We start from the raw sequence: 10,351 nt of genomic DNA on the forward strand, positions 1-10,351 counted from the left end.
TTTCCTTCTCCTTCTCTTCTTCCTTCTCCTTCTCTTCCTCCTTCCCCCGTCCTCATCCTTCTCCGCCTCCTCCATCTCATCCTTCTCCTTCTCCTTTTCTTCCTCCTCCTCCTCCTTTTCCTTCTCCTTCTGTTCTTCCTCCTCCCCCCAATCCTTCTCCTCCTTTTCTTCCCCCTTCTCCTTTTCCTTCTCCTCCTGCTCTTCTTCATCCTTCTTCTCCTGTCTCTTCCTCCTTCTCCTTTTCCTTCTTTTCTTCTTCTTTCTCCTTCTCCTCATCCTTCTCCTCCACCCCTTCTCATCCTCCTCCTCATACTTCTCTTCCTTCTCTTCTTCCTCCTCCTCCTCCTCCTCATTGTCCTCCTCCTCCTCATTCCCCTTCTCCTCCTTCTCTTCTTCCTCTTGCTCCTCCTCTTCTTCCTCATCCTCCTCTTCCTCATTCCCCTTCTCTTCCTTCTCCTCCTCCTCCTCTTCTTCCTCCTGCTCCTTCTCCTCCTCTTTCTCCTCCTCCTCTTCCCCCCAGCTCCCTGGGCTCTGGCAGCAGCTCCTCCCTGCCTGTTGCCGCGGCGTTGCAGGGCCGGGGGAGCAGCGTGGGGGGGCAGCGTGGGAGGGCTGTGCTGTGCTCCAGCCCGGTGAGTCAGCGCTGTTCCTGTGGCCGAGGGAGCCACCACGCAGCCAAATCAGCCTCTCAGGGTACAGCAGAGAACCGAGTCCTGTCTGCTGCCGAGTCACGGGGTCAGGCAGGATGCTGGGGTGGATGCACAGGCTGCAAAACATTTCCTCTTTAAATCTCACCCCTCTGGGCACTGCCTGTCATCTGTGGAGTTGAATTGTTTGCTCAGAGGATATGAAAAATTTAGAATACATAATGGAAACTTGCTTAGAAGCGAGTAAAAGCTGATTTATTCGTTTACCTGGTGTGTGTAGCAAGCACTGTGGGAAGGAAAGGCAGAGCCTGGCACAGCTCTGACAGGTTACACTTTAAAGGGATGTAAATTTGCAGGATGAATCCTGACATTGTGAACAATTTTTCCCAGCTTCTACAGCAAAAACAGCTTCACTCTTTTAGCTCCACTCTGAGAAACGCTTAGAAAGTAAAGGCTCAAAGAATCCTCTGAGTTGGAAAAGCCCTCTGAGATCATTGAGGCCACCACTAACCCTGTCCCCAAGTGCTGTATCCACACGGCCTTTAAACTTTGGGACAAACAGAAGGGGACATGTGAACCACATGCAAAGGGTTCTCAATTTTCAGGCCTTGAGAGTTAATTCTAAATACACAATTGGGTGGTTTGGGTTGGAGGGGACCTTTAAAGGTCACGCAGTCCAAGCTCAGCATCCTTTCTCTTCCGTGGGATAATTGGGATAACATATATGAGGCAATATCTGCGTGAGCTGGATTCTGAAGCAAACAATGGGCCATTTCAGTGCCTGCCTTGCTGGCTGATTCAGCTCCTGCTTTCCCAGGGCTCTGCAGGACCAGCCTTGCTGGCATTCCACATCCTCCACTCAGCCCCACAGCCAGAGTCTGAACGCCGTGGCTTTGGGGTGAACAGAAGCTGTGGTGTTCCGTGCTCCCTGTTCAGGGCGCTGCCTGGGCCTCCCCTGGAGTGTGCAAACACCCAGGCAGGGAGGGCTAAAACTGTGTTTATGACATATTTATTGGCTGCTGCCACAGTGGCTGTCACCAGTCAAAGCCAGCTTTAATGCTACCCCAAAAAAGAGCTCACAACCCTCAGTCCTGGGGGGATCTGAGCCCTTCGCTGCTGCCAGGTGTGGGGCTGGGCACCAACGTTGTTCCATATTTCTGCCCAGACCCCAGGATGGCAGCAAACCAGCAGAGACCAGCCAGCCCCAGTCCAGCACGACAGGCTACAGCCAGCCCAGCCTGGGCTACGGGCAGAGCAACTACAGCTACCCCCAGGTGCCTGCCAGCTACCCCATGCAGCCCGTCACCGCTCCTCCCTCCTACCCTCCGACCAGGTAAGGCTTGGCAGTGCTCAGCTTAGGGCCTTTTCCTGAGGGATTTTATGGAGAGGGAGCTTTGGCGTCCTGGGAGGAGGAGCTGTGCTCCTTGCAGTTGTGGTGGTGGGGTTTGGGAGGCTGTGGCTGAGTGTAGCAGTGGCTCTGCATGCACACCTGAGAAGGAAAATCGTGACAAACAGGTTTAAGACATTTTCTAGATTTTTTTTTTTTTTAAATTTTATTTTGAGACTTGAGAATTTTAAGAATTTTCCTAGAGGGACCTTTTGCTGCCTCTTCTCACATACAGCTGGCCAGGAGCTCCCTCCTTCCCTCAGGTATCTTTAATGTGGCTTCTAAAACGTACACTTTGAAATTCTCAAAGCCTCAGCTGCATGAGGGGAACTTCTTTTATCCAGGCCCTGTTACCTCCGTTACCACTGAGTTTTGCCCTGGCGCTGGTGCCCTTTCCTAGAGCTGTGAATAAACTGGGGTTGGCCACGTGGTTTTTGCTTTCCCAGCCCTCCAGACTGGCCTCCATGGGATGACTTCAGCTTTTAAAGTGATTTACAGCACTAAATACAGCCTCTAATTGCATTGCCTTCCAGCATGAGCCACTCCACACACGCTGCCAGGGAATTGCCTCATCATCCCACCTTTCCCAACGCTTTTCTCTTCCAGCTATTCCTCTACACAGCCAAGCAGTTACGATCAGAGCACTTACTCCCAGCAGAGCAGCTACGGGCAGCAGAGCTCCTATGGCCAACAGACCAGTTATGGCCAGCAGAGCAGCTACGGGCAGCAGCCACCTCCCACCAGTTACCCACCTCCCACCGGATCCTACAGCCAGGCCCCCAGCCAGTACAGCCAGCAGAGCAGCAGCTACGGCCAGCAGAGTGAGTGGGATCCCTGGGAAGGAGCCCTGGCCTTAGTTTGGATCTAAAACTCGGAGCTGTGGTGAAGGGAGGGAGGGTTGGAGCTGGGGTTTGGCCTTTCCTGCTGAGAAATGGCATCTCTGGAGGCCGTGGTAGGTTGGGATGATCCCCTCAGGGGAGGGTGGGAACACAGAGGCACAAAATGTTTGTGGGGAGGAGTTGAGGGGGCTCAGCCTGGAGCAAAGGAGGCTCAGGGGGGACCTTGTGGCTCTGCACAAGTCCCTGACAGGAGGGGGCAGCCGGGGGGGTCGGGCTCTGCTCGCAGGGAACAGGGACAGGAGGAGAGGGAACGGCCTCAGGCTGGGCCAGGAGAGGCTCAGGGTGGATATTGGGAAAATTCCTCCTGGAAAGGGTGGTCAGGGTGGCACAGCTGCCCAGGGCAGTGCTGGAGTCCCCTTCCCTGCAGGGATTTAACAGCCCCGTGGATGTGGCACTTGGGGACAGGGGTCAGCAGTGGCCTTGGCTGGGGGCACGGCTGGAATCGCTGCTCTCAGAGGGATTTCCCCAAACTGAATAACCCCGATGCTGCTGTTGTGGCTGCAGCTGAGGGCAGGTGAAGGGGCTGCCTCTCCCTAACCTGTGCCACCCTTCCCCAGGCTCGTTCCGCCAGGACCATCCCAGCAGCATGAACATGTACGGGCAGGAATCCGGAGGCTTCTCCGGCCCGGGAGAGAGCCGGAATCTGAGCGGCCCCGATAGCCGGGGCAGGGGACGAGGGGGATATGAGCGTGGAGGCATGAGCAGAGGTGGGCGGGGAGGAGGACGCGGTGGAATGGGGTAAGAGCAAAGCTTTTCTCCTTTTCTCTAATTCTGGTTTACCCATAGGATTTGAAACGCTAAAGAAGGGACTGAAAGGTTGACGTTCCCAGCTGTGTTTCCATGGAGGACATCTCTGCTTGTCATCCATGGAAACATTATCCTAAGGGAAATAGGAGCAGGATGGTTGGTTTGTCCTGCAGCTGGTTGGGCCCCCGGGGAGGGGGAAACTGGGGGTAATGCTGGCCCTGGCACTTTCAGCTCCCTTCGTGGTCGCCCAGAGGTGGAATCCTCTGTGGGGTTTAACAGTAACTCTGGGTGGAACACACACAAACCTCCCACCAGCTCCAGGGGGTGCTCCCTGGGCCTCAGGAGCGGGGATTCTGGCAGGGCAGGAGTCTTGTGTCAGCCTCCTCCCACGGAGCCTGCGAGCTCGGAAAGCCTGGAATGCTTGGAGCACGTGGAGAAGGACCCTGAGAACAGAGAGAAGGAAGTGCTTTGGCTCCCAGGCCTGCTCCCCCTCGGAGCATTCAGGTGCTCCGAATCAGTTTGGCCATTTCACCTGATGGCGCAAGCTGGTTTGGTGCCACCTGTGCCTTCAGGTGTGTCCCCGTGTGTGGAGGTCATTCTGATAGAGACGAGGGAGGAGAACTAATCCCAAAGGCTCCTCCGAGAGGGAATTGACAGCTTTGTGTGTGTTCCATCCCCTCACCCCGTTGCTCAGAGCTATGCAGAGTGTCCCCAGGTGTGGCACTGGGACACGCCGTGCCCGCCCCGGTGCTGGCAGGGTGGCTGTGACGGCAGCTGCCCTCCAGAGGCCACTTCTTCCCGCGTGGCACAGCCCGGTGGCAACCCCAGTTTGGCAGTGGGTGGCCCCATTCTGCATAGCTCTGTCGCAGCCCGTTGACGTGGCATGAAATCTTTATCAGAGAAATCCAGGAAAGACATGGAAAAGGCTGGTTTGTGTGGGAATGCATCCAGCTTGCAATTGGCTCGGGTGGAACGGAGTTCCAGGGATCTGCATAAAGATTTCAGCCGTGCTGCATTGATCTCTTAACGATTAAAGTAGATGTAGACACCTGAAATGTCTATCATCACATCTTCAAATTTCTAGCCCCTTCCGAGCTTCTCATTGCCAAAGGTTTGTCACCTGTCTCTGATCTCACACCTTAATCCCAGCTCAAATTTGCCTCCCGAGCGATTTCCCACCTGGCCAGACCCTTACAAAGGGTCCTCCCCCCGCCTTATGGACGTAGAGTTTGTGCTGTCCATAGAACAGGTGGCTTCAGGGGACACCCAGGGCAGGTAGGGGAACTCGGCCCACCTTAGCATGCTGTGGTGATGGATTTCAGTGTCTCCAGCAGGTAAGGAGCTCGATGTTATTAACGTGCCCTTTTTCATTGCCTCGATGATTTGATATTTTTATGAAAATGGAAAACTTTTTAACATGCTTTGTCGCATTTATATGCTACAGGTTACAAAGTGAGAGCCTTGTAAACACCTCAATACTTAAAAAGTACCCGTACTCAGTACTCAGCCGGCAGCATAATGAAAAGTGGGACTAGACACGGTGTCCATATGGAGAGGAAAAATATACATAGAATATTTTTAACCCAATGTATTGATTGTATAAATGGAATCCTTCTGTAACTTTGGTAACTTGCATACTTGTTGTTTGGTAATAAAACCAGAGGAGGGTATACTACTACTTCAGAATTGTGTAACGTTAAAGAAAAAAAAAAGAAAAAAAAAAAGTGTAAAAATCTTCTGTTTAAAAAGAGAGACATTACGTAAATGGTGTGTACTTTTAACGAGAGGAGGCAAAGCTGCATGCAACAGCTCGAAATTCTGTATTGACTTTTTTTTTTCCCAGTATTAGAGGTGCAATACTTGCTAGAAAAAATTCACGGTGCTCTCCCTCCTCCGCTCGGCTCCTTCCAAACAGCTTGCTGGCTCACCCAAAAAAAGAGCAAGAAACAGCCCAAATCCTTTCCCAAGGTGGCATTTTCCTACTTAACCACCACGCTCCAAAGCAGTTTTAGCTGTGAATGCTTCAGCCAAAGCTTTTGGTGAAAGCTGCGGCCCTGTTTGCATTGGCACCTGCCCAAAAGTGAGTGTGTCCACAAAGCTGCACCCCAGGCCTTGGAGCCCCCGCCGTACTCTGTAAGTTCTCCCTCCAGAGAGTTGTTAAATTCAGTAGTGACCTGAATGTATGGCTTTATTTCGAGGGTTTTAGGGGCGATGTCAGCTGAACTGTGTTGTAGGTCTCGCGTGTGGTTTGTCTCCTTTTACACTGTTAAATGTCAGGGACCCGCGGGCCCGGCGCTGCCACAGGCTGAGGGTGCGCCTTGGTGGACACACCGAGGGGAGGGAGTTGACCACTCAAACACCCCCAAATTACTCTTGAACACGAAAAAAAAAAACCAACCAAAAAAAAAAACCCAAACCAAGCCCACTTTGATTTACAAAACACAACCCCCATTTCTCGGCCAAGTATTGCACTGATGATACCCGAGTAACGCCAGGGCACCGACAGCAAAGCGGTGCCTCAAACCACACCAAGGTTGCTTTATATGTAAAGAAAATTTGAGCGAGCTGCCCTGAAGAAAGGCCTAGTGCCGAGATGAGAGAGAGACAGAGAGATGTTTGGAGATGTTTAGCCAGTGCCCTTCTCCCCTGTGAGCCGCAGAGGCTCAGAGCGGTGCTGGCTTTGTAAAGGGAAAGGCCTTCATTTCTTCGTTTATCCCCCCAGCAGCGCTGGAGAGCGAGGTGGCTTCAATAAGCCTGGTGGTAAGTTTTTGAGCATTACAATGGATAGTGTTTAAAAAAAAAAAAACAAAAAATGTGCAGTCAAGTTTTTTTAGCACAAAGTGTAATTTTTTATTCGTTTAAAGTGGTTTTAAAAATGACAATATGCAACCAGACTGTAATGGGTACTGCCGGCGATGCCCAGGGGTATGCGGACACAGTGGAAGAGTTGAGCAACCACTCCTGTAATTTTGGGGAAAAGAAATGGTTTGGATGTAATAAATCTTTTTTTTCTTTTTTTATTATATATATATATGTATAAAGTAACTTTTATTAATGAACTTAAAAACTGATTGGCTTGGTAAAACCTTTTAAAAAATCAGCGTTAGTGATTAACGGTTTGAAACCTGCTAAAAAAAAAAAATCAGTGTGATAGTGGTTAACGGTTTGAAAGCTGCTAAACAATCAGTGTGTTAGTGGTTATTGGTTGGAAAAAAAATGCTTAAAACCAGTGTAATAGTGGTTTTTGGTTGGAAGAAGTGCTAAAAGAGCCACCTGATGGCCCAGTAAGGTGCAGTGCTGCTGCTTGTGCGGCGCAGGTCATAGCTAGTGTTGTGTGTGTTGGTTCTCCAGCCCGCAGGGCCCCCACTAACACCCTTCCCTATGCTTCTCTCCCGCCTGGCAGGACACATGGAGGAAGGACCCGACCTGGATTTAGGTAATTGCCACCAAACTCCCTCCCGAGGTTGTGAGATGGACGCTCACGTCCTCGTTCCGAGGGCTGCGGCCGCCGCAGCGTCACCTCACTGCCGCTTCCAGGCTTTCTGGCTGTTCCCTTCATTTCTTTGTTCCCAAACAGCTGGGCTGTGGAAAACCACACGTGGTTGGGAAAGCCACCCTTCTCTGCAGGAATTAGGGGGGTTGGGGGCTTCTCTGGAGCTTATCCAGGGAGTCTGCAGCACCCCCAGAGCCTCATCCATGGCTTGTCCCTTCCTGTCACGCAGGCGTGTCTGGAAGTTCTGCGTCAGCCTTCCAGCGTCGGAAAAGGGGGGAGGATGTCCTTGTGTGGGAGCCCAGGGGGCACGAAGGTCTTCCTCATCTCTCCTCTGGGATGTGTCCTGACAGAACCTGGGGGTCCTTCCCACGTGGGTGGGTGTGGGGTGTGTCTGGCCGTGGCCCTCAGGAGGTGAGGGGGGCACAGTCACCTCCCTTGGGCCTGGGGTTTCCTGTCACTGCCAGAGAGCGAAGCTGCGGCCGTGGAGGCCGTGGCGGGATGGAAAGAACTCGGCCCTGGGGTATCCCTGCCCTTCCTCTGCCTGCACTGACCCCGGGAATTGTCTCCTAGGCCCCCCCATGGACCCGGAGGAGGACTCGGACAGCACTGCAGTCTATGTGCAGGGACTCAATGACAATGTGACCCTGGAGGATCTGGCAGATTTCTTCAAACAGTGTGGTGTTGTCAAGGTGAGGAGACACCAGTGACCCCCAGCTGACAGAGGGAAAAGGGTCACCCACCTCCTCCTCTTCCTCCTCCTGCTCCCTGCCCATTGCTCACATCCTTCAGGCCCATCATGTCCAGGCTCCAGGAGAGGCCTGGCAGGGCTGTTTTGGGCCTGTCCCTTCATTTTTGGGGTGTCTGGGCAGTTGCTGTTACCTGTGGTAGGCCTGGGGCCCCTTTCTTCTGTCATGGGGTCTCTGGAATGAGCCTCTGCTGGAAGGCAGAGCAGTAAATCCCCGCTGGGCTGTGGGGACACAGGGCCCTGGTGACGTCCCACTGTCCCTTAGATGAACAAGAGGACGGGGCAGCCCATGATAAACCTCTACATCGACAAGGAAACGGGCAAGCCCAAGGGCGATGCCACCGTGTCCTACGATGACCCGTCCACTGCCAAAACAGCCGTGGAATGGTTTGATGGTGAGTGCTGGGGGACGTTTGGGGATGGAATTCCAAAAATTGCAGGTGTGGGAAGCAGGGCTGTGATTCACTGATGCTGCTGCCATTGTGTCCCTCCCAGGGAAGGATTTCCAGGGCAGCAAGCTGAAGGTGACCCTGGCACGGAAGAAGGGCCCGATGAACAGCCTGAGGGGTGGGATGCCCCCGCGGGAGCAGCGGGGAATGCCCCCCCCTCTCCGTGGAGGTACCGTGCAGCCCCCCCAGAGCTCCTTCCCATCCTTCCCGTGGCTCCCAGCACTGACAGGGCTCCTTCCCACAGGTCCAGGGGGACCCGGTGGCCCGGGGGGCCCCAGCGGGCCCAGCGGCCCCATGGGCCGGATGGGGGGAAGAGGCGGAGACAGGGGTGGCTTCTCCTCGAGGGGACCGCGGGGATCCCGGGGAAACCCGTCCGGAGGGAGCGTCCAGCACCGCGCCGGGGACTGGCAGTGCCCCAACCCGTGAGTACCCCCCGCTGCCCACCGCCCTGTGCCAAGGGCCCGTCATCCCAGGAGCTGGCCAGGGCAAGGAGGCCTTTCCCAAAATGGCTTGCTGGGCCTTCCCAGGAAGCACCTTGCACCTGGCACACAGGGAGGGATGGGGTCACTCCTGGGGGCTGTGGGGGAAGGGGCAGCCGGCCCCCCACCCCAGTGCGGGAGCTGTGCCCCAGGCCCTCCCCTCTCCACGTGCTCTCCTGCTCGTGCTTCCCAATGTCACCCCAGCTGGAATGCTGTCCCACGCTGGGCTGACTGGAATTTGTCCCCAGGGGCTGTGGAAACCAGAACTTTGCCTGGAGAACGGAGTGCAACCAGTGCAAGGCGCCCAAACCGGAGGGGTTCCTCCCACCCCCCTTCCCTCCTCCAGGTACGTTTGGGGGGGGGTCACAGCCCCACTTCCCAACGGGACACCCCAGGCCCAGCCTCGGGCTCCTTGGGGACTGGCTGGGCCAGCTCCAGGAGCTGCCAGGCCTTCATCCCTCCGTGAGCCAGGACATGGAGGCTGGGAGCACCATTTCTCCTGTCCTTCCTGGATGTGGGGGGCTGGCAGCAGCACCCCGACTCCCCAGGGCCCTGCTCCAACCTGAACGAACCCCGAATCCCCTCGGGGTACCCAGCAGCTCCCAGCCCTTCTCCCGCTGCTGCTGCCAGAGCCGGATGTGCTGGGATCGTGGGGCAGGGATCACCGGAGCGGGGTGGGCTCCCTGGGGGTCACTCTGAGGGTCTCTGCTCCTCCCGCAGGCGGTGACCGCGGCCGAGGCGGCCCCGGGGGGATGCGGGGCGGGCGCGGCGGGGGCCTCATGGACCGAGGGGGGCCCGGCGGCATGTTCCGAGGCGGCCGCGGCGGAGACCGAGGGGGATTCCGAGGTGGCCGGGGCATGGACCGAGGCGGCTACGGAGGAGGCGGCCGGAGAGGAGGAGGAGGAGGAGGACCCGGGGGACCCCCGGGACCCCTCATGGAGCAGATGGGAGGAGGAGGCAGAGGACGGCGCGGAGGGCCGGGAAAGATGGACAAGTATGGATGGAGGGCGGGGCAGGGAGTGATGGGAGGGGATAAGGGGACACTGGAGGGGAGACACTGATGGGGAGAGGGTCAGTGGGGTGGGACAGGTGGGTGGAGGGGCAAGGGGGTGAATGGGTGGGGGGGCGGGATAAGTGGAGGGGGTGGGTAAATGGGTGTCAGGGGGAGTGAGAGGGGGGGTTAAGGAACCTCCCCGGCCCGGGGACGGTTCCTGGACCCCACAGCTGACCCTTGTTCCCCACCCTCGGCCCACAGGGGTGAACACCGCCAGGATCGCCGAGACCGGCCCTACTAACGCCGCCCCCCCAGAGCCGCATTTACTACCAGATTTATTTTTTAAACCAGAAAAAAAAAATGTTTTAAATTTATAATTCCATATTTATAATGTTGGCCACAACATTATGAGTCCTCCTTGTCTGTACTTTAGTATTTTTCACTGTTTGTGGAGAAACATTAAAACCAAGTTCAACGGTAGCGTGATGAATTCTTTCTTCCCCTTCCCCCCCCG

At 55.4% G+C, this 10,351-nt stretch overlaps 1 protein-coding gene across 1 annotated transcript in view; it reads left to right on the forward strand.

Moving 5' to 3' along the window:
* Positions 1–10,317, forward strand: part of EWSR1 (EWS RNA binding protein 1) — an 18,135-nt gene extending 7,818 nt beyond the window's left edge. Inside the window, exons 5-16 of the mRNA XM_042023116.1 lie at positions 1,810–1,977; positions 2,638–2,852; positions 3,488–3,668; positions 6,403–6,437; positions 7,081–7,113; positions 7,741–7,859; positions 8,181–8,310; positions 8,411–8,533; positions 8,609–8,786; positions 9,092–9,189; positions 9,564–9,837; positions 10,099–10,317. Coding sequence (XP_041879050.1) covers positions 1,810–1,977; positions 2,638–2,852; positions 3,488–3,668; positions 6,403–6,437; positions 7,081–7,113; positions 7,741–7,859; positions 8,181–8,310; positions 8,411–8,533; positions 8,609–8,786; positions 9,092–9,189; positions 9,564–9,837; positions 10,099–10,138 — 1,594 coding nt within the window. The 3' untranslated portion in view covers positions 10,139–10,317. The remainder of the gene's footprint in view (positions 1–1,809; positions 1,978–2,637; positions 2,853–3,487; positions 3,669–6,402; positions 6,438–7,080; positions 7,114–7,740; positions 7,860–8,180; positions 8,311–8,410; positions 8,534–8,608; positions 8,787–9,091; positions 9,190–9,563; positions 9,838–10,098) is intronic.
* Positions 10,318–10,351: the final 34 nt, after the last annotated feature.

This window comes from Corvus kubaryi, unplaced genomic scaffold, assembly GCF_017639235.1.
Source record: "Corvus kubaryi isolate FWS band 111438036 unplaced genomic scaffold, C.kubaryi_AGA036_p1.0 127, whole genome shotgun sequence".
Lineage (NCBI taxonomy): Eukaryota > Metazoa > Chordata > Aves > Passeriformes > Corvidae > Corvus > Corvus kubaryi.